Genomic DNA, 27,574 nt, shown 5'->3' with positions numbered 1-27,574 from the left:
TTGACATATTCTAGTTTTAGTTCCCATGTATTACTTATCTTTGTAGTTTATATAAGAAGTTTGATATGTTATTGAATATTTTCATATTAATTCATGTGTCAGCGCTTTAAGGAGAAGGATGTGTTGGGTCCTAGGTGTTGTAAGGTGGAGGATTGAATGGGTTCCTTCTTAGAATTATGAGGTATCTGTGGTACTTGTTGGGTTAGAATGTAGGTCTGAAGGTTCTATGGGGAATGTAATCAGCAGTTGAAGGGAAGCGTTAGTGGCATGAAGCTGTGTGTGTTGTCCTGCTAGATTTATGTTGAATAAATCTTACCTGACACCGAGAAACATGACTCTGTAAGTTCTAATTTTAGATTGTATGGTGTCCATGTTGTTCTTCTGAATGGGTTATAAGTTTAGAGTGTATGGCGTCCATGTTGTTCTTCTGAAAGGGTTTTGAGACTGAAACGTGGTTTTCTTAAAATGATCAACCATTTGATGCCTGTCAGTACGGTATCTGTTGCTCCCTCTGTACCCTCAAATTTGATATGCTTTTAAGGCCTACTTACAACTCGCATTCATATAATCGATTCCTTGTAGCAGACAAGCTCAGCACTGCTAGCGGTCATGGTCCTTAGTAAGTAAACTTACAAGGGGATGAGTATAGGCCGATGAACCTTTTGAATCGCATGGAGTATCCTGGTCATGCAGTGACCACTGTAATGGTAGCTAACATCACTAATCATTTGTTGAAGCAACTTTAAAACCATGAAACTCAAGAACAACCAGTATTCAGAAGGAGTTAACAACTTTTATTCCCTACTGATTACAATTCTCGTCATCTGTTAATTCAATCTTTATTAATCAATCTTTATCAATCCGTTAATAGAAACATTATTCTCAAAGCAAACATGTGAGACAATAAAATACCACAAGCTATGAATTCAGCACTAAGAATGTAATTCAGCAATTTAGTTTGTCAGTCATTCGTCACTGTCAACGTCAGCCTACCGAACCAAGATTAGCATTTGCATGTGGGTCTTCATACGAAAACAATTTAGAAAAAACATGAATTCGGAAAAATTCTAAGTGTGAATTTCTATAACAGCGCAGTTGGTACCTAGAAGAAAAGGCGCAAACCATCAGTCACATTTCTAAAGCTACCTTTCCAGGTGGATCAGCAACAAGTCAGTCTTCACCTTCTGGTCATCAATCAGTCAGCTACGGATCAGGCTCACAGAGTATGAACCCAATATCAGCACCTCGGACAGCGTCTCCTGACGTCATCAATTTCTTCTCAAATTCGCCTAAATTCTGAAGTCTTAGCCCCTTGTCATGACTTTTTATTAGCGTCTCACAGTCCATCCCACTAATTGCTAATTGGTCAATTGGTCGGCAGATATGACTCTAACCTATAGCTTTTATTTACCAAATCTTTTAGTCTGCGTACAGTTCATTTCACAGAAAGCTGATTGATTCTTCTTGCGATGAGGACATCATCCGGCTCTTCAGGTATCAAAATTGTTGCATATGGCTCTTCAGTCAGTGCCTCTATTGTTCAAGTCCTGGGAAAGTACATTTAGCCTACACTACACATAATTGTATGAAATTGTCTTCATCATCTCATGTCCGTCAGTACATTTTCAGAATGTTCTAGCTAAGCAACTTGAACTCTGAACGGTTCAGGGTCTCTGACCCCGGTTACCAGTCCTTTGCAAGGCGTTTTAATTCTCCATGTTCAGAGAGAGCAAGGCCCAGTGAAACCAGACCTTTAGTCCGGCTAATTTAAGACTCTGAATTAATGTAAAACATAGGTTATGCATCTCATTATGACATTATTACATTTTTCTCATACATTTTCATTATTTCGCATATTTTAGTCATTTTAGTACATATGGTGATTACTCCCTGAGGGCACATTTTCAAACGCATGCATCATTTTTCTGCCATTAGATTCTCTATGCATTTTCTCATTAGTAAACACACACATAAGTCATTAATAATTTCTTAATTAACATATCTGCTCCAATAGCTCCTCTGGCTAGTTTTTGAGGAAGAGTTCTCTTTGGAATTAGACAAATCAAATAACTATATCCTACAACTTCCACATACATCAGTGGCAGCTATATTCCCCCACTGGTTCCATGCAGAACCTTAAACTGAGCCACCATAACTCGGTTTAGCTCAGCTTGACCCTTTTGTGTCATAGCTTCCTGCAGAGGCCGTTTTGAAGTTGTTTTTGAATAGTGAATATAATTTAAGGGCTTTGTTATTTGAAACTGCTCTCTCTACCAATATCACATAGCACGTTTTATGTTCTGACCCTGGTGAGTAATCTCCTATTCCTAGAAGAAGTCAATCTGATGCTTGCTTCTGATTTCTTCATTGTGTAGTGTACTTGAACATGTGCCATGGGTTTGGTGGTGGTGTATATTAAATATTGCATACATGGAACACATATTGTACTTGTGCCCTCGTATGTAGGGGCTACTATGGTATTTTTTATGACCAAACCCTGTCTGGTGCATCTGTCCCCAAACACTCTGGCGGTCAAAGACCGCCAGGGCGGAGGACCGCGGGAGCACCGCCGACAGGCCGGCGGTGCTCCAATGGGGATTCCGACCGCGGCGGTAAAGCCGCGGTCGGACCGGCACCACTGGCGGGCTCCCGCCAGTGTACCGCCGCCCCATTGAATCCTCCAAGGCCGAGGGGATTCCGACCCCCCCTACCGCCATCCAGACCGCCGGGATCCGGATGGCGGTAGGGGGGGTCGCGGGGCCCCTGGGGGCCCCTGCAGTGCCCATGCCACTGGCATGGGCATTGCAGGGGCCCCCGTAAGAGGGCCCCTAAATGTATTTCACTGTCTGCTGCGCAGACAGTGAAATACGCGACGGGTGCAACTGCACCCGTCGCACAGCTTCCACTCCGCCAGCTCGATTCCGAGCCGGCTTCATCGTGGAAGCCTCTTTCCCGCTGGGCTGGCGGGCGGCCTGAAGGCGACCGCCCGCCAGCCCAGCGGGAAAGTCAGAATTACCGCCGCGGTCTTTCGACGGTAACCTGACGGCGGGACTTTGGCGGGCGGCCTCCGCCGCCCGCCAAGGTCAGAATGAGGGCCTCTGTGCTGTCAGCAGGGGTGGCTCCTCCTTTAGGCTGGAGGAGCGTCACCGCCCTGCCAGCAGCGGCAGCTGCAAAACCTTTAAAAGAAAACGATAATAATCTTTATTTATTATCGTTTTCTTTTAAAGGGGAGGGGCCACGGGGGTGACGAGCAGTGAAGCAGTGAAGGGGCGTGCACAGCACTTCCCCTCACTGTGCATGTATGTTTCTCTGGCTGTCTCGGGTGGGCCCAACACACATGCACAGTAGGTTCTCTCCAGCTCAGCAACTCAGGTGCCAGGCTGGAGAGAGCCTGCACTGGCTCCCAGTCTGTTTTTCAGCACCCTGGCTGGGCGCTCCCAGCCAATCCTGATGCTGCTCTGAGCAGCAGCAGGATTGGCCCGCAGGCCAGGCTGGGAGCCTGTGCCTGCAGCTAGCAGAGAAGACGCAGATGGAGCAGTGCAGCGCAGCAATGGAGGTAAGTGTAATTTTTTTTTACATTATTTACCTCCCTGCCCCCTCCCTTTCCTGCGCAAACAGTATTCCGCATGCAGTGCAGGCACACTTACATGATGGGGCAAAGGTTCCTGCGTTGGAGCTAGGCTGCCTAAAGGGCGCCAGTGCAGGGGAAGGACAGGAATGTGCTGTATTCTTTTAAATACTGTGCATTCCTGCGCTTTCCCTGTAATTCAGAGCAGCGCAGCAAGGTGTGCTGCCCCGCACCACAAAACCCATAAATGTGGGCCCAAATTTATTAGCCGTGGCATGAGCGCCACGCATTGCGTCGGCTTGCATGCTGGGAGTAAACGAGGGATGAGACTTTGTTTTTCATGGCACAACTTTCGGGGCTTTTCCACTGCCCATTAGTAGGCGCCGAGATGCAAATTCATTCAGTTCGACTGAATCTCTCTGACCTGTGAGATGCACCAAATTAACATTTTGCAATTGCTGGGACGGTGTGTAATGAGATGTGCTAAACTCGAGGTGAATTTTTGCACCGGTCTGTTTGACCTTTTCTGCTCAAATCTAAAAAGGAGCAAATGCCATGGTTAATGGGGGTCCTGATGGAAAATGTAATTAGTGGTGGCGGCTTCTGCTTGCCAACTGGAGAGAGAGCTAATAAGAGCCAATAAGGCACTGCTTTGTTTTGTTTAGAAGAAAAGGAGCATACTTTGGAATGCAGTAAAATTGTGGAGACCTTGTTCTTTGGTACCTGTAAAAAAACACGGTATTTATAATGTGTATATCCAAACGGTTAATCGTTAAAAAGGGTCAGAAATTGTGAAAGCCACTAAACTGTCCGACTCCAAAGAACATGTCCTCCTGTATTTAAACACAACAGACCTGATTCACACACTGTTCCATTAGGAGCTTGACTGGTGTGCAGTTTGCAGCTACTTTACTATCTAGGTACACTTCTTCAAATGCATATGGAAAATACATGTTATGAGTTCAAATATGTGTGGTATTGACATACATCTTTTTAAGTCTCGCCAAAGACCTGTTGTGGGTGATGCCATTTCTTACAGTGGACTTTACATGAGCCCATTGCTTACTATTGGTTGACTTTATCCCTCTACTTTGCTTGCTTCTTATTTGATGTCTTTGCTTCCCCTTCTTGTGTTTCTTCTTCCCCTGGAGTATAGTTCCTTCACCATCCTTTTGAGTGGATGCCTTCATTCTCCTCTTCTGCTTACTTTCCAGAAGCTGATCCTTTTTTCTTTTTCTGTCACAACTCTATGAGAGAGTGTTAGACCTGACAGCCTTAGGGTAGTCACCCCTAACTTTTTGCCTGCCTCCCTCCACTTTTTGGACACTGTTTTTGCTGGTTTATAGACTCTGCGCACTTTACCCCTGCTAACCAGGGCTAAAGTGCATATGCTCTCTCCCCTAAAACATGGTAACCTGGAATCATGCCTGATTGGACTATTAATTTACTTATAAGTCCCTCGTAAGGTGTACTTTATGTGCATAGGGCTGGTAAATTAAATGCTACTAGTGGGCCAGCAGCACTGGTTGTGCCACCCACTTAAGTAGCCCCTTTTCCTTGTCTCAGGCCTGCCATTGCAAGGCCTGTGTGTGCAGTTTCACTGCCACATCGACTTGGCATTTAAAAGTTCTTGCCAAGCCTAGAACTCCCCTTTTTCTACATATAAGTCACCCTTAAGGTATGCCCTAGGTAACCCCTAAGGCAGGGTGCTGTGTAGGTAAAAGGCAGGACATGTACCTGTGTAGTTATATGTCCTGGTAGTGTAAAACTCCTAAATTCGTTTTCACACTATTGTGAGGCCTGCTCCCTTCATAGGCTAACATTGGGGCTGCCCTCATACACTGTTGAAGTGGCAGCTGCTGATCTGAAAGGAGCAGGAAGGTCATATTTAGTATGGCCAGAATGGTAATACAAAATCCTACTGACTGGTGAAGTCGGATTTAATATTACTATTCTAGAAATGCCACTTTTAGAAAGTGAGCATTTCTTTGCACTTAAATCCTTCTGTGCCTTACAATCCACGTCTGGCTGGGCTTGGTTGACAGCCCCTTGTGCATTCACTGAGACACACCCCAAACACAGGGTACTCAGCCTCACTTGCATACATCTGCATTTTGAATGGGTCTTCCTGGGCTGGGAGGGTGGAGGGCCTGCCCTCACACAAAGGACTGCCACACCCCCTACTGGGACCCTGGCAGACAGGATTGAACTGAAAGGGGACCTGGTGCACTTCTTAGCCACTCTTTGAAGTCTCCCCCACTTCAAAGGCACATTTGGGTATAAAACAGGGCCTCTGCCCTACCTCATCAGACACTTGCTGGAGAAGAAACCTGAACCAGAAACTACATCCTGCCAAGAAGAACTGCCTGGCTGCTCAAAGGACTCACCTGCCTGCTTTCTACAAAGGACTGCTGCCTTGCTGTTGCCCTGCTGCCTTGCTGAACTCTTGTCTGGATGTGAAAGTGCTCTCCAAGGGCTTGGATAGAGCTTGCCTCCTGTTCCTTGAAGTCTCAGGACCAAAAAGACTTCTCTCTTTTACTTGGACGCTCCGTGCGCCGAAAATTTCGACGCACAGCTTGTTTCGCGGCGAGAAAAACGCTGCACTCCGACGCTGATCGACGTGACGCTCTTGGGACGATCGAAGATCCGACGCACGGCCTCGCAAGGACAACGCCGCCCGACCTCTAGAGGAGAAATCGACGCGACGCCTGCCGTGAGATCGTAATTTCAACGCGCAGCCCCGCAGATCGAAGTCTAGAGGAGAAATCGACGCGACGCCTGCCGTGAGATCGTAATTTCGACGCGCAGCCCCGCAAACCGACGCGCAGCCGGAGAACAAGCAGGAAAATCCACGCACAGACCCGGGACATCTGGTAATCCCCGCGATCCACAGAAAGAGACTGTCCGCGTGCCGGAAAACGACGCCTGACTTCCCCGCGTGGAAAATAACTACGCAAGTCCGTGTGTGCTGGGGAGAAATCGACGCACACACCCTTTTTCCACGCACCTCTTCTCTTGTGGCCCTCTGAGGAGATTTTTCCACGCTAAACCAGGTACTTGTGCTTAAAAGAGACTTTGGGGGTGATTCTAATTCTGGCGGGCGGCGGAGGCCGCCCGCCAGAATTCCGCCCCCATAATACCGCTCCGCGGTCAGAAGACCGCGGAGGGTATTATGAGTTTTTCCCTGGGCTGGCGGGCGGTCTCCAAAAGACCACCCGCCAGCCCAGGGAAAAACTCCCTTCCCACGAGGATGCCGGCTCGTAATCGAGCCGGCGGAGTGGGAAGGTGCGACGGGTGCAGTAGCACCCGTCGCGTATTTCAGTGTCTGCAAGGCAGACACTGAAATACCTTGCGGGGCCCTCTTACGGGGCCCCTGCCGTGCCCATGCCATTGGCATGGGCACGGCAGGGGCCCCCAGGGGCCCCGCGACCCCCCCCTACCGCCATCCTGTTCATGGCGGCTTTCCCGCCATGAACAGGATGGCGGTAGGGGGGGTCAGAATCCCCCATGGCGGCGCAGCAAGCTGCGCCGCCATGGGGGATTCTGAGGGCAGCGGTAAACCGGCGGGAGACCGCCGGTTTACCCTTTCTGACCGCGGCCAAAGCGCCGCGGTCAGAATGCCCTGCGGGGCACCGCCGGCCTGTCGGCGGTGCTCCCGCCGACCCTCGCCCCGGCGGTCGAAGACCGCCGGGGTTAGAATCAGCCCCTTTGTTTATATTCTAAAGACTTAAGACACTTTATATCACTTTTCAGTGATATCTCTACAATTTCCCATTGCAACCTTATTCTTTTTGACCTACAATTATCCTGATAAATATTATATTTTTCTAAACACTGTGTGGTGTATTTTTGTGGTGCTATATGGTGGTATTGTATGATTTATTGCACAAATACTTTACACATTGCCTTCTAAGTTAAGCCTGACTGCTCGTGCCAAGCTACCAGAGGGTGGGCACAGGATAATCTTGGATTGTGTGTGACTTACCCTGACTAGAGTGAGGGCTTTTGCTTGGACAGGGGGTAACCTGACTGCCAACCAAAAACCCCATTTCTAACATTGGTGATCAGCGGTGAGGATAGGACTTGTATTTGTGCAGTGACATACAGTAGCTAAGTATTTCACTACCTACCCACAGTTGAAGGTCAACTTGGTTTTTATCTCTTTTTGAAAACCCGATTTTTTTCCTGACAATTTTCAAAAACTAAATCCTCACTCAACATGTCTCTGACTGGGTCTCAGACAGGGGACTTTGACCTAGTCCAGTTGGATGCATATACGGTCAAACAACTAAGAGGATTCTGCAGGGCATTGAGGGTACCCACCCAAGGGGCCTCCAGAAAGGAGGACTTTCAAGTGGCGCTGAGGGCCTGGGCAGAAGCCCATTTAGAGGATGATGAGGAAGAGGAGCCAGAACATGGACCCTCAGAGGAATTTTCACTATCTGTGGATGGTGTTACCACTGCAATTGTGCCCCCTTCTAGACCAGGGAGCAGTGTCTCTATGCAAAGCCTGACCGCAGAGGAAAGGAGAGAGGAAAGGGAGTTCCAATTGCAAATGGCAAAACTGAAAATTGAGGCTCAACAGGAGGAGAGGAGGGCAGAGAGAGAAGCCAAACAAGCTGAGGCTGAAAGAGCAGCCAAACAGATTGAAGCTGAAAGAACAGCCAAACAGATTCAAGCAGAAGCTGAAAGGGCAGCCAAACAAGCGGAAGCTGAAAGAGCAGCCAAACAGGTGGAAGCTGAAAGAGCTTTGGCTGAAAAGAAACTATTGTTGGCTCATGAACTGAGTCTCAAGGAGCTGGAGATCAAGGCGAGACAGTCTGAATCCAGCAATAATGGTGGCAGCATACAGACAGGACCTGCTGGAGAAAAGAAGGTTCGTATACCCAAAAATGTGGTGCCCAGTTTTGTGGTGGGAGATGACATAGATAAATGGTTAGCTGCTTATGAAGTTGCACTAAGGGCTCATGAGGTTCCTGAAGGGCAATGGGGGGTAGCTATGTGGGGTTATGTGCCGCCATTGGGGAGGGACACACTTCTCACATTGGATCAACCTGATCAAAACACATACCCACTTCAGAAAGCCACTTTACTTGCCAAGTTTGGGCTGACCCCTGAGGGATACCGTCAGAGGTTCAGGGACAGCACCAAACAAACCACACAAACATGGGTAGATTTCTTTGATTTCTCCAGTAAGGCACTGAATGGATGGGTGCGGGGCAACAAAGTAGCAGATTATAAAGGTTTATATGACTTGATTCTGAGAGAGCATAAGCTTAATACTACTTATACAGAGTTGCGCCAGCACCTAGTGGATAGTAAGCTGACTGATCCCAGGAAGCTTGCTGAGGAGGCGGACCTCTGGGTTAGCACCAGAGTGTCCAAGAAGGTACCTGGGGGGGACTCCCACAAAGGTAGTCAGGGTTCCCAACAGAAGAAAGAGGGGGGAGATAAACTTGCAGATAAGGAACTCTCCAAAGGCCCCCAAAAGAATTCCCAGGGAGGGGGTGGCAACCCTTCCTTTTCCAAATTTGGGAAAAAGCCAGGGACATATGACAGGTCAGGGAAATCTAGCCCCAAATGCATGGAGTGTTACCAGTATGGTCACTACAAAGGCAATCCACAGTGCCCCAAGAGGGCACCGTCCACTACCGGACAGGCACCTGGGTTGACTAGTGTAGCGCTCGGGGGGGAGATGGACCCAAGTAGCTTTGGGGAGCAGGTAGAGATTTCCCTAGTGTCCCTGGGAGAAGGAGAAATGGTGCCCAAGGCCCACATGCCCAAAAATACTTCCAAGTACCGGCAGTGGGTCACCATTGATGGGCAGATGGTGGAGGCTCTGCGTGACACAGGAGCCAGTATGACTACTATCAAGAGTCAGCTGGTGTCAACAGAGCAGATAGTACCTAATACATTCCACCAGGTCAGAGTCGCTGACAATCGCGAGAGTCACCTACCGGTGGCTCTGGTTCCCTTTGAGTGGGGGGGGGTCTCTGGTACTCTGAAAGTAGCTGTGAGTCCTGCCATGCCTGTAAATTGTCTGTTAGGCAATGATCTTGAGCACACTGCTTGGAAAGAAGTGGAGCTCAGGTCTCACCTGGAGATGTTAGGGTTACCTGAGTGGGTCTGCCTGACCACACGGTCCATGGCTGACCGAGAGGGAAGTCAAGGGCATCTGGAGCCTGGAACGATGGCCCAGAGAGCTGCCAGGAGGAGGGACCAGGGGCACGGGAAACCGGCCCCAGAAGTTCCCACAGTGGCTGACGGGGCTCCTGAGGAGGAGGCTCCCGAGCCAACTGGGGAAGACATTGCCGCCCTAGGTGACTTACCTGAGCTTGCTGGCTGGCAAGTGGAGGGTGGACCCACCAGGGAGGAATTCTGCAAGGCGCAGAAAGAATGTCCCACTCTGGAAGGTTTGAGGAAACAAGCCTCAAACCAGGCAGCAGGCGACGCCTCTGGCGCTCACCACCTATATTGGGAGAATGATCTCCTCTACAGTGAGCCTAAGGTTCCGGCCTTTGGGGCAGCACGTATGCTGGTGGTCCCCCAATGTTACAGAACCTTCCTACTGGGTCTGGCTCACGACATTCCCCTGGCAGGACATTTGGGGCAGGACAAGACCTTTAACAGGCTGTCACCCACTTTTATTGGCCCAAAATGAGGACACACTCAGATAAGTTCTGCAGATCTTGTCCTACCTGCCAGGCCAGTGGTAAAGCAGGCAAAAGGGTTAAAACCCCCCTGATTCCACTTCCTGTCGTTGGCACCCCCTTTGAAAGGGTGGGCATCGACATTGTTGGTCCCTTGGACCCCAAAACTGCCTTAGGCAACAGGTTCATCCTGGTTTTGGTGGACCATGCCACCCGTTACCCAGAGGCAATCCCTCTGAGGATCGTTACTGCACCGGTGGTGGCCAGAACCCTGATGGGGATATTTACCCGTGTGGGATTCCCCAAGGAAATAGTGTCTGACAGAGGCACTAACTTCATGTCTGCATACATGAAGTCTCTGTGGGATGCGTGTGGTGTAACTTACAAGTTCACCACCCCCTATCACCCCCAGTCTAATGGTCTTGTGGAGAGATTCAACAAGACCCTGAAGGGCATGATTGGTGGCCTCCCTGAGACCATGAGGCGTAAGTGGGACGTCCTCTTACCATGCCTTCTCTTTGCTTACAGAGAGGTCCCCCAGAAGGGGGTAGGGTTCAGTCCCTTTGAGCTTCTCTACGGGTACCCTGTCAGGGGACCCTTAAGCATTGTCCAGGAGGGATTGGAGAAAGCTCCAAAGACACCCCCTCAGGATGTGGTCAGCTATATGTTGGCCCTCCGCAACCAGATGACCCGCTTCTGGAAGGAGGCCCAAAGTAACCTTGAGGCCAGTCAAGAGGTAATGAAACACTGGTATGACCAGAAGGCCACCCTGGTAGAGTTTCAACCTGGAGACAAAGTGTGGGTAATGGAGCCAGTAGAGCCCAGAGCTCTCCAGGACCGCTGGTCTGGCCCATTTGAAATAAAGGAGCGGAAAGGGGAGGCCACTTACCTAGTGGACCTCCAAACCCCTAGGAATCCCCTAAGGGTGCTCCATGTGAACCGACTAAAAGCTCATTTTGAGAGGTCGGAGATCAACATGCTTCTGGTCACAGATGAAGGAACGGAAGAGGAGAGTGAACCTCTCCCCGACCTCCTCTCTGCCCAAGAAGGTGATGGGTCAGTAAGCGGGGTCATTCTGTCTGACTCCCTGACTCTAAACCAGAAAGGAGACTGCTATGAGCTGTTGGAGCAGTTCTCCCCCCTGTTCTCCCTTACTCCTGGACTGACCCACCTCTGTGTTCATGATATTGACACTGGTGACAGTCTCCCTGTGAAGAACAAAATTTACAGGTTATCGGATAAGGTGAAGGCCAGCATCAAGGAGGAGATCTCCAAGATGTTGACTCTAGGGGTTATCGAGAAATCCAGTAGTCCCTGGGCCAGCCCAGTGGTGTTGGTCCCTAAGGCTACTGCCCCAGGTGCGAAGCCAGAACTCCGGTTCTGTGTGGACTACCGGGGTCTCAACTCAGTCACACGGACTGATGCTCACCCCATCCCCCGAGCTGATGAGCTCGTGGACAGGCTAGGCGCTGCCAAGTTCCTGAGTACGTTTGATCTTACTTCAGGGTACTGGCAGATCGCCCTGACTGAGGGGGCCAAGGAAAGATCCGCCTTCTCAACCCCTGATGGCCATTACCAGTTCCGGGTGATGCCATTTGGGTTGAAAAATGCCCCCGCTACCTTCCAACGGTTGGTTAACGGGGTCCTAGCTGGTAAGGATGCCTTCTGTGCAGCCTACCTGGATGACATAGCTGTCTACAGTTCCAGCTGGGAGGAACACCTGCTTCACCTCCAGGAGGTGCTTCAGGCCCTGCAACAGGCAGGCCTGACCATCAAGGCCAGTAAGTGCCAGATTGGGCAGGGTTCCGTGGTGTACTTGGGACACCTAGTGGGTGGTGGCAAGGTGCAGCCACTCCAGGCCAAGATTGAAACTATCAAGGCCTGGCAACCACCACGAACGCAGACTGAGGTGAGGGCCTTTCTAGGCCTCACAGGATACTACCGCAGATTTGTCAAGGGCTATGGTACCATTGTAACACCCTTGACAGAACTCACTTCCAAGAAACAACCTAGGTTGGTGAATTGGACAGAGGCTTGTCAGAAAGCCTTTGACGCCCTGAAGGAAGCCATGTGCACGGCCCCCGTACTCATGGCCCCTGACTACTCCCAGGAATTTATCGTGCAGACAGACGCTTCAGAGCATGGCATAGGGGCAGTCCTAGCACAGCTGAATGAGGAGGGCAGAGATCAACCGGTAGTCTTTATTAGCAGAAGGCTATTACCACGGGAACAGAGGTGGAGTGCTATTGAGAGAGAAGCTTTTGCTGTGGTCTGGGCACTGAAGAAGCTAAGACCCTACCTGTTTGGGACTCACTTCCGGGTTCAGACAGACCACAGGCCCCTCAGATGGCTCATGCAGATGAGGGGTGACAATCCAAAACTCTTGAGGTGGTCCATTTCCCTACAGGGGATGGACTTTACGGTGGAACATCGCCCAGGGGTTGACCACGCCAATGCTGATGGTCTGTCCAGGTACTTCCGCCTTAGCGATGAGAGCTCCCAGGAGGTCGGGTAGCTCTCCCCACTTTCAGCTGGGGGGGACACATGTTAGACCTGACAGCCTTAGGGTAGTCACCCCTAACTTTTTGCCTGCCTCCCTCCACTTTTTGGACACTGTTTTTGCTGGTTTATAGACTCTGCGCACTTTACCCCTGCTAACCAGGGCTAAAGTGCATATGCTCTCTCCCCTAAAACATGGTAACCTGGAATCATACCTGATTGGACTATTAATTTACTTATAAGTCCCTCGTAAGGTGCACTTTATGTGCATAGGGCTGGTAAATTAAATGCTACTAGTGGGCCAGCAGCACTGGTTGTGCCACCCACTTAAGTAGCCCCTTTTCCTTGTCTCAGGCCTGCCATTGCAAGGCCTGTGTGTGCAGTTTCACTGCCACATCGACTTGGCATTTAAAAGTTCTTGCCAAGCCTAGAACTCCCCTTTTTCTACATATAAGTCACCCTTAAGGTATGCCCTAGGTAACCCCTAAGGCAGGGTGCTGTGTAGGTAAAAGGCAGGACATGTACCTGTGTAGTTATATGTCCTGGTAGTGTAAAACTCCTAAATTCGTTTTCACACTATTGTGAGGCCTGCTCCCTTCATAGGCTAACATTGGGGCTGCCCTCATACACTGTTGAAGTGGCAGCTGCTGATCTGAAAGGAGCAGGAAGGTCATATTTAGTATGGCCAGAATGGTAATACAAAATCCTACTGACTGGTGAAGTCGGATTTAATATTACTATTCTAGAAATGCCACTTTTAGAAAGTGAGCATTTCTTTGCACTTAAATCCTTCTGTGCCTTACAATCCACGTCTGGCTGGGCTTGGTTGACAGCCCCTTGTGCATTCACTGAGACACACCCCAAACACAGGGTACTCAGCCTCACTTGCATACATCTGCATTTTGAATGGGTCTTCCTGGGCTGGGAGGGTGGAGGGCCTGCCCTCACACAAAGGACTGCCACACCCCCTACTGGGACCCTGGCAGACAGGATTGAACTGAAAGGGGACCTGGTGCACTTCTTAGCCACTCTTTGAAGTCTCCCCCACTTCAAAGGCACATTTGGGTATAAAACAGGGCCTCTGCCCTACCTCATCAGACACTTGCTGGAGAAGAAACCTGAACCAGAAACTACATCCTGCCAAGAAGAACTGCCTGGCTGCTCAAAGGACTCACCTGCCTGCTTTCTACAAAGGACTGCTGCCTTGCTGTTGCCCTGCTGCCTTGCTGAACTCTTGTCTGGCTGTGAAAGTGCTCTCCAAGGGCTTGGATAGAGCTTGCCTCCTGTTCCTTGAAGTCTCAGGACCAAAAAGACTTCTCTCTTTTACTTGGACGCTCCGTGCGCCGAAAAATTCGACGCACAGCTTGTTTCGCGGCGAGAAAAACGCTGCACTCCAACGCTGATCGACGCGACGCTCTTGGGACGATCGAAGATCCGACGCACGGCCTCGCAAGGACAACGCCGCCCGACCTCTAGAGGAGAAATCGACGCGACGCCTGCCGTGAGATCGTAATTTCAACGCGCAGCCCCGCAGATCGAAGTCTAGAGGAGAAATCGACGCGACGCCTGCCGTGAGATCGTAATTTCGATGCGCAGCCCCGCAGACCGACGCGCAGCCGGAGAACAAGCAGCAAAATCCACGCACAGACCCGGGACATCTGGTAATCCCCGCGATCCACAGAAAGAGACTGTCCGCGCGCCGGAAAACGACGCCTGACTTCCCCGCGTGGAAAATAACGACGCAAGTCCGTGTGTGCTGGGGAGAAATCGATGCACACACCCTTTTTCCACGCACCTCTTCTCTTCTGGCCCTCTGAGGAGATTTTTCCACGCTAAACCAGGTACTTGTGCTTAAAAGAGACTTTGTTTATATTCTAAAGACTTAAGACACTTTATATCACTTTTCAGTGATATCTCTACAATTTCCTATTGCAACTTTATTCTTTTTGACTTACAATTATCCTGATAAATATTATATATTTTTCTAAACACTGTGTGGTGAATTTTTGTGGTGCTATATGGTGGTATTGTATGATTTATTGCACAAATACTTTACACATTGCCTTCTAAGTTAAGCCTGACTGCTCGTGCCAAGCTACCAGAGGGTGGGCACAGGATAATCTTGGATTGTGTGTGACTTACCCTGACTAGAGTGAGGGCTTTTGCTTGGACAGGGTGTAACCTGACTGCCAACCAAAAACCCCATTTCTAACAGAGAGCATGTGTCGTTTTGCTCTTTTCTTTGCACACTGCTTCATCACTCAAACCCTTCACGTTCTCTGTTTTCCTACCCTCATTCCTTGCTCCACCTACCCTTCTCGCCCAGTTATGTCTCTTTTTTTATTTACTTTACACCCTACTTCATACCTTATTTGGCCACCCCCTAGCGCCCTGTCACTCTATTGTTGCATTTGTTTAATCTCTTTTTTACTGATGCTTAACAGGATCATCAAAAATTAGTAGCAAAGCCAATAAGTCTATATTGGTAAACAAAAGGCGAAAACTTTTATGTTTATTGATGTTTGTTTCCTAATCCTGCATTTGCATAATGCCAGGCTATTTTCAATAAACTGTTTTTTTTTACTTTCAATCTAGATAATTTTACAATCTGAGGCCCTCTTCTCACACACTGACTGTCGATACTGTATGGCTTGTTGTACTCCATGTCCAAACCTATTTGACCCTTTGTAAACTCTCAGAAAGTAACTTGACCGTTGTCGTTCTCCCCATTTCCACTATGTGGCTTGGTCACGTTTCTGACCTCTTCTGGGAAGGTCCATACTGCACACCTATATGAAAACTATACGGCTTTAAAGTACACATGCATTACAAAGCAGTGACAAAAAGACTACACAGTAAACTTTTGTAAATGTTATATGTCTTGCCTGTGGGCATAATACAACTCATCCCAGCAAAAAACATAAACATTGTGGATGTTTGCCAATGTTCGTGATTTGTGTATGGAGTAAGCTCATATACCATATATCTTACAAGCACTATCTCTCTTGTCATTTTTAGGTGCCTGCAAATCTATTTGTAAGATTTCTGGCCATGGTAAAAAATCTGGCAGCGGTGCTTGCAGCCCTGAACACTGCGCCCAGTGTACGAAGACAATCACCGATGACCCAGAAGTGACAGATAATGAGGTTGCAGAGTCAGAGGGTGAGGGTGTGTACGAGTTCACACAGGATGTCCAGTACAGTGACCAGAGGGACTCTCAGCGCCCAAAGCAGACCCCCAAAGAAACACATGCTGTTGTGCAACTCTGGAAGCTTGTGTGTGAAACATTTCGAAAAATTGTGGACAGCAAATATTTTGGCAGAGGAATCATGATTGCTATTCTCATCAACACTCTAAGCATGGGGATAGAGTATCACGAACAGGTAAGCCACAGACCAATATCTATGATAACCAAGGGATTGTTAGGGTATTGTCACCCATTATACATGCTACTTTGCAATCTACGCTGTATGTATGTATGTCAGTTTCTTTCTCAAATTAGGAGATATTTTGCATCTATTAATTATTCATACTAACTCTAGATGTTGTTGCAAATTTAAACAATTTCCTTTTCTCCAATACCTCTCTTTCCCGTCTAAAGCTATCTGGATTCTCTGATAAGATAAATGGAGGAGACCAGGATGAATATATTGAATTTGACCCAGGGTGTCTGTAGGAATGGGAGCAAGGGAACCCTTAGAGGTATGATAAGGGAAAATGAAGAATTCTGAACCTTATGAAGTCTGGTGAGGCTAAAGAGATAATAGGCGGAGATACATGCATGAAAGTTGTTAGTACAAGCAATGTTGGAGATGAATACCATACAGTTGAGTTGATTTTAATGTTTTCAGGGGAATACATTTTTAAGTTGGTGAATTTAAAATTGATTACGAGCGGTCGTCAATGTTAAGGCCCTGTTTACCGCAGTTTCCACCCACTGGCCCTTCGGTGAACTCTTAATAGGGTGGGCGGTGGTCAGACCGCAATGGCCAATGGCAGTCTCTGCCGCCCGCCAATCTCAGGATGAGGGCCTGTATACCTAAGAAGGTGCAAGATTGGAGCTTGTAGATATTTATAAGGATGGGGATGAAGTTAGGCCTTGTGGGATGCTCATGCTTATTGTTTAGTTTTTGAGCTTAAAGTATCAATGTTTCCTCACCATTCATGTTTACTGTGGAATGAGTGTAGCCAATCTAATGTGGCCCTGGATGCTCCTGTCATAGCCTATAATCTTCAATTAAGCTTAGGTGGAATATAGTTGTGGGAGCAAATTGGTAGCCCTAAAACTGAGACACTCCAAAATTTACCTCAGTCAGATTTCCCACATGTCAGTGGGTTGGAGACAGTGTTAAACCTCAGTTTTGTGAGGCAATGTGTCCCCGGGTCAAGGCACCTGTAAAGGCATCAGAATCAGGAATACAATTTCATTACTTAAATAGATTAAGTGAATCCACTCAATAATTGTGTTCTAGATCAATGAAAATATAAAGGCTTTATTCAAATGAAGCGGAACAGAGTGAGTGCCATGAAGGCTCTTAAATGCAGAATATGTAAAAATAAGAAATTGTTCTGTCTCAAATGGGCATTAAAATCAGGAAAGTAACGGACAGCTTCCCTAGTAGAATAGGAAAGTCTTCTGGCTCACCACCAAAATCGAGGATTTTTTAAACATTATTTTCGCATATGAAATTACGGAAACCACAGTCTTACTGTGGTGTGAGCAAATGTATCACTTCATCAGCAAATCAAAGCACAAGAAAAATAAACATTACGTTGCCTTAACACCCAAGCACTAATTCACTACATGAATAATTACTCAGCATCCTCTATGCTAATGTTGTCAGGAGATTCTAGAACATAATTAGATTCATGAACAGTAATGCAGTATGTGAATGAATAGAGAACAGTGAACTAACAGAAATACCTTGAAATTCCTACAGATTATAGTGGAACAGGGAACGGTTTATCTGAAGCAGGAAGAAAATAACAGTGGAAATAAACTATTACATCTCTGCCTAAGTGTGTCCAGCAGAGCCTGAGAGAAGAGAAAGTGGGGAGGGGAAAACATGATGAGTGACAGAGATGACTTCCATCTTGTTCAAGATGGTATTTGTACAAAAAAGTGGCCTTTTTAACAAAACCATAAAAGAACACCTCTACACATCACAGAAAACTTGTTTCAAAAGAACTAAAACTACATTGGTGTATATATGTAGAATGGCAAGTGAAAATGCATTGTCCTCATTGTTAGTAATGCACAGAAATATAAACCATAAAAATCTTTTACATAGTGCAGAAGTCCTAAAGTAAACAGGATGATCAGTGCTAGAGATTCAAAGTCAACTGTGTCTTCCTAGATTGTGACTAAGGGCCAGATGTAGCATGTTCGGATTTTGCGAAACGGAAATTGCGAGTTGGTGTGACTCGCAATTTCCGATTCGCAAAATCAGATGCAGTACGGTGTCTCAGGCACCGACTGCGAGTCGCTATTGGGTTGCAAAGACCCACCTCATTAATATTAATGAGGTGGGTCGCATTTTGCGACCCCATTGCGAGTCCCTGCACTCACAGGGATGGTGGCCTGCTGACGTCAGCAGACCTCCATGTCTGTGACTGCTTTTTAAATAAAGCAGTTTTTTAATTTTATTTTGCAGCCCGTTTTCCTTAAAGGAAAATGAGTTGCAAATAAAAAAAATAACGAAACCATTTGGTTTCGGTTTTTCAGAGTAGGCCTGCCTGCTCTGAAAAACCCTTTTTGGCAACATTCACAAAGGGGAAGGGGTCCCATGGGGACCCCTTCCCTTTGCGAATGGGTTACCACCAGTGTGACACTGGTGGTAACTGGGAATTGCTTTGCCACCGCATTCGCGGTCCCAAAGCAATTTAGCATAGCGATTTGAATCGCAAATAGGAAGGGGACACCCCTTCCTATTTGCGAGACGCTTTTACGATTTGCGAGTCGGTACCGACTCCCAAATTGTGAATGAGCATCGCAAACGTCATTTTGCATGGCGCAAACTGCGATTTTCGCAGTTTGCACCATGCAAAATGTTTGCTACATCTGGCCCTAAGTGAGGATTTGTGCTGTTTCTGTGACTGATTTGAGTTCGCACTGGATGGCTATGTAGTGGGTTTCAATAATGTCATGAAGCTAGCCAACAAGTGATTTCTCTAGGATCCTTAAGCTCCATGTTGAGGAGGCAATATAGTTGAGAGAACAGGGGTGCCAATGCACCTTTTCAAGGGATTGCAAATAGTGCCTTCTGATTCTGAGGAAGGTAAGAGTAGTCAGAGGAGAGAGTCAGTCTTTACATGTGATACATGAAAGAAGCACAACTCCACCACCAGTAGATGTAAGTTGAATTAATGAGATAGGGGTTTTGTCTATCCAGAGGTTGAAGTCACCTTCCATGATGGTTTACTGGATGGTGAAATCCCGGAAAAAGAAGTGAGAAGGTCAGCAGCTGAAAGTGGTAGAAGGGCTTAGTTTTAGGTAGGAGGTTTGATTGTGAAAAAGAGAGACTCTGCACTGAGGGCTGAAGAGTAAGGTAATGATTAGGATTAGTAAATTACTATTTATTGTATTTGGGTGTTGTAATCTGTGTGTGGGGTGGTGCGGGAGAATCGGTGTGGTTAGAGGGTGTCATGGCTGGGCCAGGTTCCACCGCAATGTGGCAGGCCAGGTCAAGGTCATTGATCCTCATGGTATCAGTGTCAGCTGTCCGATCTGGCTTCTTTAGGAGGCAAATATTTTGACATCTTTTAAAATAAGTACTGCTAAAACATTTGAAACGTATTAAGCATTTATAGAAAATAAAGCTAGTCAAGATAAGTCATTAAATAACATTAGTAATACTCCTATAAATGAGTACAACCATTTGTAATAGACACAAACATAATTTTTAGATTTCTTTTTTGTTGGTGTCCTTTTCATATAGCCTAACCCGAAAGCATAATTGTATTCTGAATAAAAAACATAAGACCTTGAGCTGAAAGAACCTTGCCACATCAGAATACACCCGGTTATGGTATGTGATTTTTATAAACCTTGCAGATCTGCAACACTAGATGGTCTTGAAGACAGAAATAATCTAATTGATGACAACTTCTGTTCCTACATGCCTGACTACTGCATCTATTAGGAACCTATGAGTACAATTCCCCTCCATTGTGAGTCTGGCATTGCTCAGCAAATTCTACTGCTGCTTCCTCCGAATCCATCTAATGAATATTTTAAAGTTTGAGACACACCTCTCCTTTCAAAGAAAATACATAGATATCAATATTGGTGCAGGCGCAAAGGTGTTGGAGTTAGGAGGAGTGAGGATCCCACTTCACCACAGTTAATAGCTGAATTTTCCTACCAAACGAGGGGATGAACAATTTCTTGCTCATTGATCCATTGGACGTCACGTAGACTTGGGTTTTTAATTAACGCATTGGCCGCCAAGAACGTAATAGTTACATCCGGTGGTGCGGCGCTGAAGCGCCATGGATGTAACCATTACGTCCTGGGATCGGCCCTCGGGGGAAGCACAAGAGCTCCCCCTGAGCGCCTCCCACCCCAATCCCAGGGGCAGGGATGGAAGGGGAATCACTGCCCCTTCCATCCCGACCCCCCCCCAGTGACATCTGATGACATCAGCACACAATTGTGCGCTAACCTCTTCAGAGGTCACCTCCCAAGCAGGCTTCCAGCACGATCCAAGGACGAACAGAGTAGTTTCTCCTCGATACGGGCGCAGGGGAATATGTGACAGAACAACTAGGTCCTAAACAACTATAGCCTAAACCACTACTGCTAAACAACTAAAAAGTCTCTACAACTAAGTACTGAACAACTACTGTCTGAACAACTATTGTGTCTGAATAACAATTGCCTGAACAACTAATATATATATATATTCTAAACAACTAATAAACCATAAAAACCAAAAGGAAAACCGTACCTTAAAATTAGTTGTTCAGGCAATTGTTATTCAGGCACAATTGTTGTTTAGACAGTAGTTGTTCAGTACTTAGTTGTAGAGACTTTTTAGTTGTTTAGCAGTAGTGGTTCAGGCAAGTAGTGGTTTAGACCTTGTTGTTCAGGATGTTTCCCGGCGCAGGGGAGGTCAGGGAGGCATGAAAAGGAAAGGGAAGGCTTTTCCTTTCCTTTCCTTTTCATGTCTCTCTCAGCATTCCTGCAGCCTGATCGTATAGCGATCAGGCTGCAGGAATGCCCACTAGACACCAGGGAGTTTTTTTTTTTTTTTTGCATTTATGAGGGGAGCGCCCCTTAGTCAAGGTTCGCTTCCCAGGGGTAATTTTTTTATTAGGCCTTTTCTTCCCCCCCGGGGGCTTATATTAATTAGGCCGATCTGCCCCCAGGGAGCAGAAGCCACTAGACACCAAGGATTTTTTTTGTTTTTCTTTACATTGATAAGGGGAGCGACCCCTTATGCAAGGATTCTCCCCAGGGGGCAATATTTTTATTAGGCCTTTTCTGCCCCCCCGGGGGCAGATCGGCCTATATTAATTAGGGCAGAAGCCACTAGACACCAGGGATAGTTATTGTTTTTATTTTTTACATGTCGGGAGTGACCCCTTAGGCATGGGTCGCTCCCTTGGTGGGGAAAATTGTTATTACGCAATTTCTGCCCCCCCTTGAGAGCAGATCGGACTAATTTGAATTATGCCAATCTGCCCCAAAGGGGGGGGGGGGGGCGGCAGAAACCACTGGGCACCAAGGTTTTTTTTTTTTTTTTTGAGAAAATTTAAAAAAAGGGGAGCAACCCCTTAGGAAAGGGTCGCTCCCCGGGGAGGACATATTTATTTTAGGCCATTTTTGCCCCCCTTGGTGCCAGATCGGCCTTTTTTAAGTAGGCCAATTGGGGGCAGAAACCACTAGGCACCAGAGATTTTTTTTTACATATTGGAACGACCCTCTTAGGTAGGGGTCGCTCTCCCGGGGGGGGGGGGCAATTTCATTTTAGGCCATTTCTGCCAACCTTGGGGGCATATCTGCGAGGGATTTGCTTTTTGGCGCCAATTTCACACAAGGGTAGCGCCCCTTAGGCAAGGGTCGCTCCCCTGGGGGGTAAATTTATTTAGGTCATAGGCAGATTGGCCTATTTTTGTAAGGCTCATCTGCCCCCCACGGGGGCAGAAAGCCCTCCAGACACCAGGATAGACTTTTTTTGAAAAAAAGAGGGTGGGAAGTATGGCCATACCCCCACCCCAAATAAATGGGTGCAATTACCCCCGGTCCAGTCCCCGGGGGGGGGGGGTGAAAGCCTACTGGATGCCAGGGATTGTAAAAAAACTGTTGGGTTGTGGCTACAAACCAGTATGGGCATTGTTATGCCCCCACTCCAACTGAAGGGGGTAACGATCTTTCAGCTCTCCCCCCGCACACTAAAAGATCTTATCTCAACAGCAAGCAAGAGGACATTTGATTATTTTGGGTTTTGGATTTCCATATGGACCATGAGAGCTTGTCTAACTCTCAAAATCGTTCCACTTGGAATGGTGAGGGCTGCACTTTTTGGACTTTGGGACTCTGCTGTGTAGAAAAATCTATGAGACCTTGACACATCTGAATACTAAACATCTGGGTGAGTCCAGGGTGGTGTGCTTCACATGCACCCCGGACCATTTTCTTACCCACAATTCTCTGCAAACCTTCAACTTTGCTAGAAATCACACTTTGTTCCCACATTTTTGTGATGGATCCTTCCGGAATCTGCAGGAATCCACAAAAATCCTATCACCCATCATTGTCACATCTATACTGATAAAAATTCTGCCCCACTTGCCAGCCTAAAATTTTTTTTTTTCCAAACTGCCCTTTTGGACCCGCTTTGGTTCCCCCTCAATTTCGGCATGTTTTTGGCTCTTCCCTGTCACAGACACTTGGCCCTCCTACAGAAGTGAGGTATCATTTTTATCGGGGGACTGAGGGGAACACTGGGTGGTAGGAAATGTGTGCTGTACGGTGATCCCACAGAGAAATGTGGGGAAAATGCGAATTTTTCGCTAAATTTGAGGTTTGCTGAGGATTCTGGGTAAGAAAACACTGGGGGATCCACCCAAGTCACACCTCCCTGGACTCCCTCAGGTGTCTAGTTTTCAGAAATGTCTGGGTTTAGGTAGGTTTTTCTAGGTGGCTAATGAGCCCAGGACCAAAAACGCAGGTGCCCCCCTCAAAAACAGGTAGTTTTGTATTTGATCATTTTGATGTGCCCACATAGTGTTTTGAGGCATTTCCTATCGCGGGCACTAGGCCTAACCACACAAGTGAGGTACAATTTGTATCAGGAGATGTGGGGGAATGCTGGGTAGAAGGAAGTTTGTGGCTCCCCTCAGATTCCAGAACTTTGCAGCACCGAAATGTGAGGACAAGTGTTTCTTTTGCCAAATTTTGAGGTTTGCAAAGGATTCTGGGTAACAGAACCTGGTGAGAGCACCTCAAGTTACCCCATCCTGGGTTCCCCAATGTGTCTAGTTTTCAAAAATGCACATGTTTGGTACCTACAAGCTCTATGTATCCCCACAACCAGAAGAGTCCAGCAGATGTAACGGTATATTGCTTTAAAAAATCGGCAATAGCTAGAAAAAGTTATAGAAGGAAACGTGGACAGAAATGCAGAAATGGCTCTTTCCTTCACCTCAATTCCAATATTTGTTTTTATTTTAGCTGTTACTTTCTGTAGGAAAACCTTGAAGGAGCTACACAAATGACCTCTTGCAATTTTGATTTTGATTGATTCAGATTTTTTGTCTACTTTTCAGAAAGGTTAAGCTGTCCAGAATCCAACATTGGTTTCACATCCATTTCTGTCACTAACTGGAAGGAGGGTGAAAACACAAAAAATAGTAAAAATGGGGTATGCCCCAGTAAAATGCCAAAATTGTATTGAAAAATGTGGTTTTCTGATTCAAGTCTGCCTGTTCCTGAAAGCTGGGAAAATGGTAATTTTAGCACCACAAACCCTTTGTTAATTCCATTTTCAGGGAAAAAACACAAGCTTTCTTCTGTAGCCCTTTTTCCATTTTTTTTTTTAAAACTAACTTTTTGCTGTTTTTTGTCTAATTTCTTAGTCTCCTCCAAGGGGACCCACAACCACTGGGTACCTCTAGAATCCCTAGGATGTTGGTAAAAAAGGACGCAAATTTGGCATGGGTAGCTTATGTGGACAAAAAGTTATGAGGGCCTAAGTGTGAACTGCCCCAAATAGCCAAAAAAAGGCCTGCCACTGATGGGGAAAAGGCCTGGCAGTGAAGAGGTTAAACACCTAACTTGTCTTTAATGCAATACCTTACATCCCATCTCCCTACCACTCCCATTGGGCTGGCTCTGACTAGACTTAAGTGTTCACTTCAAAGTCCTCCGGGCACTGACTAGATTCATGTGCCGACTCTCAGCCCACCTGGCTCTGAATAAATGTAGGTGTCAACTCCAAGGCTCCCCTGGCCCTGAATAGAATCAGATGTTACCTCCAAAGCCCCCTGGCTCTGACTAGATTCAAGTGTCCACTTCAGGACTATACTAGCTCTGACTAGATTCAGATCAGATGTAACCTCCAAGGATCCCCAGGTTCTGACTAGAGTCAGATGTAACATCTAAAGAGCCCCTGGTACTGACTAGATTCAGTTGTCCACTCCAAGGCTCCCTGGCTCAAACTAAATTCAGGTGTCTACTCCAAGACTCCCATAACTCTGACTAGATTCAGGTGTAACCTCCAAGGTTCCCAGGGCCCTGACTAGAATCAGGTGTAACCTCCAAAGCCCCCTGGCTCTGACTAGATTCAGGTGTCCACTCCAATGCCCCCTGGCATTGACTAGATTCAGGTGTAACCTCCAAAGCCCCCCTGGCTTTGAATAGATTCAGGTGTCCACTCCAAGGCCTCCCTTGCTCTGACAACAATCAGGTGTGCATTCCAAGGCTCCATGACCCTGACTAGATTCAGGTGTCCACTTGAAGGCTCCGCTGACTTGATTCCAGTGTAAACTCCAATCCCCTCCCAACCATCCTTGCTCTCACTATTCAAGTATCCATTCCAATGCCCCCCTAACTCTGACTAGATTCAGGTGTCCACTTGAAGGCTTCCCTGACTCTGACTACATAAAGTTGTCCATTTCAAGGCCCCCTGGCTCAGACTAGATTCAGGTGTCCACTCCAAGACTCCCCTATCTCTGACTAGATTCGGGTGTAACCTCCAAGGCCCCCGGGCTCTGGCTAGAATCAGAGGTTTGAAGTAACCTCCAAAGAGCCCCTGGCTCTGACTAGATTCTGTTGTCCACTCCAAGGCCCCAGCTCTGGCTAAATTCAGGTGTCCACTCAAAGACTCCCCCCAACTCTGACTAGGTCCAGGTGTAAGCTCCAAGGCCCCCTGGCCATGACTAGGTTCAGGTGTCCACTCTAAGGGTCCCTGACTCTGACTAGAATCAGGTGTGCACTACAAGGCCCCCTGACCCTGACTAGATTCAGGTGTCCATTACAAGGCCACCTGGCCCTGACTAGATTCAGGTGTCCACTCCAAGCCCCCCTGGCACTGACTAGATTCAGGTGTCCACTTGAAGGCTCCCCTGACTCTGACTGGATTCAAGTATACACTCCTCACCCAACCCCTCCAGCTCTGACTTTATTCGAGTGTCCATTCCAATGCCCCCTAACTCTGACTAAATTCAGGTGTCCACTTGAAGGCTCCCCTGACTCAGACTACATTCAATTATCCATTCCAAACACCCCTCGCTCTGACTAGATTTGGGTGTCTACTTCAAGACTCCCCTAGCTCCGACTATATTCCGGTGTAACCTCCAAGACTCCCCTGACTCTGACTAGAATCAGATGTAACCTCCAAAGCCCCCCTGGCTCTGACTAGATTCAGGTGTCCACTCCAAGGCCCCCTGACTAGATTTGGGGCCTGATTACAACTTTGGAGGAGGTGTTAATCCGTCCCAAATGTGACGGATATACCACCAGCCGTATTACGAGTTCCATAGGATATAATGGACTCGTAATACGGCTGGTGGTATATCCGTCACTTTACCGTCACTTTTGGGACAGATTAACACCTCCTCCAAAGTTGTAATCAGGCCCTTAGTGTCTATTCCAAGACTCCCCTGATTCTGACTACATTAGGTTTTCCATTCGAAGGTCCCTTGGCTCTGACTAGATTCAGGTGTCCTCTTAAAAGTCCCCCTGACTCTGACTGGATTCTAGTGTACACATGATTTTTTTGCACTCATTTAATCACCACATATGAGGTGTTGTCACCATTTCATCATTGTATTTTCCCACCAACACGCCACCGTTTTCTGTTTCTTCAAAATCATCCTATGCAACCATTCTGCTGCCAGTAATCCAATGTGCAGTTGTGATTATAGATACAACATTTTGGAAAGAAAAGCTTGATTTGCAAATGAATGGGCATATTTCAATCAAAGTCTAGGAAAACAACTATTTAAACACAAAGAATAAATCAATTGTTTTATGAAACCAGCATGGCATTCGTTTGGTAAACTAATGAGCACAATTGAACACTGAATGTCTCAAGAGAGTCATAACAGATGGTGTTAGTACCCAGCTCCATGTCCACTATTCATGGAGGTCAGAGGAATAACAAGCTGAGTGGACTTCCAGGTTTCCTCCCAGTGAGCACGAGGTTACACTGCGCATGCTGATTTCTACATTAAACGCATTAAGCCAGTCGTTCCCAACCTTTTGACATCTGTGTGACCCCCACTTTATCATTACTGGATTCCGGGGACCCCCACTGAATCATTATTGCAATCTGGGGACCCCCTACTGAGTCATTACTGAACGCTGGGGACCTAGTCTGTTAATATTATTTAATTTCTAAGCAGTGGCTGACCCCCTAAGGAGGCTTTGCAGAATCCCAGGGGTATCTGAGTCTCAGGTTGGGAACCACTGCATTAAGCCATCGATGTATGCGTTTGATAAACTTGATAAACACATTATAACTGTAGAACTTCAGAGTGTGAACTGAAAGCACACGCAGATGATAGACAAGGTCATTTGAAGAAGGCGATGGAGAGGGCTCTGGTTTCTCACTTTTTTGCTATGATGTGTTCCCGTGGATATTCATAATGGGTTTGGTCTGGCCCACATTCCCTGTATTCAGCCCACAAGGTAAAGCGCTGGCGATAAATTCACATTTGTATTAAAAGATAATGAAATCTTGCTCCCAAGATTCTTTAATAGAAACAATATTTAAAAGGTAAATCATGCTTTGCAATAAATACTAGATAGCATTCATCGATCCGCAATGGTAGAGGTCATTGTCTGGTAAAAAGGCCCTTTCTCTTTGTTGAAATTGTTGCTTTTCATAACTAGATACGACGTCTTTACTCACATGTTTCTAGGCTAGGGGCTCTACGGAAGAGAAATAGCATAATGGAAATGTTAAGTGCTGTATTAATTGCTGTTTTTGTCTGTGCAGAGAATCTAAACCTCGGTGGGAATGTTGGTCCACAACACCAGGGCCCTTTGTAATGAGCTTTCCATACACTGCTGACATTTACAGCAAGCGCTGGAGTCCGGTCAGTAATGACTGCTCGCTTTTAATAGTACAAATTTATGTGCCTGAGGTAAAACTAAATAAACAACACAAATTGGGCTACAGAATGATAACAATTTACTGTCACCTCACTGTGACTAAAACAACGAGGGACAGAGAGGTACTTTAGGGGTTGTGAAAGGGCATCAATTTCCGTACTACTGTGGCTGCTCTATACTTGCTCTGCCCTTGGCCACTAACTCCAGCCCGGTTGGCTCCAGCCGTACCATATGCATCTGCAGCAGAGGAGACAGAAGTCATCTGTGCACATCAGCAAGTTAGAGAACAGGGTC

At 47.0% G+C, this 27,574-nt stretch overlaps 1 protein-coding gene across 2 annotated transcripts in view; it reads left to right on the top strand.

Moving 5' to 3' along the window:
• CACNA1G (calcium voltage-gated channel subunit alpha1 G) overlaps nucleotides 1–27,574 on the top strand; it is a 1,194,479-nt gene that overhangs the window by 597,473 nt on the left and 569,432 nt on the right. For both annotated transcript variants that reach the window (XM_069200048.1, XM_069200049.1), the window contains exon 9: nucleotides 15,736–16,100. In XM_069200048.1, coding sequence (XP_069056149.1) covers nucleotides 15,736–16,100 — 365 coding nt within the window. The remainder of the gene's footprint in view (nucleotides 1–15,735; nucleotides 16,101–27,574) is intronic.

Source organism: Pleurodeles waltl, chromosome 7 (assembly GCF_031143425.1).
Source record: "Pleurodeles waltl isolate 20211129_DDA chromosome 7, aPleWal1.hap1.20221129, whole genome shotgun sequence".
NCBI classification, from domain to species: domain Eukaryota; kingdom Metazoa; phylum Chordata; class Amphibia; order Caudata; family Salamandridae; genus Pleurodeles; species Pleurodeles waltl.
This window is presented reverse-complemented; position numbering and strand designations above follow the sequence as displayed.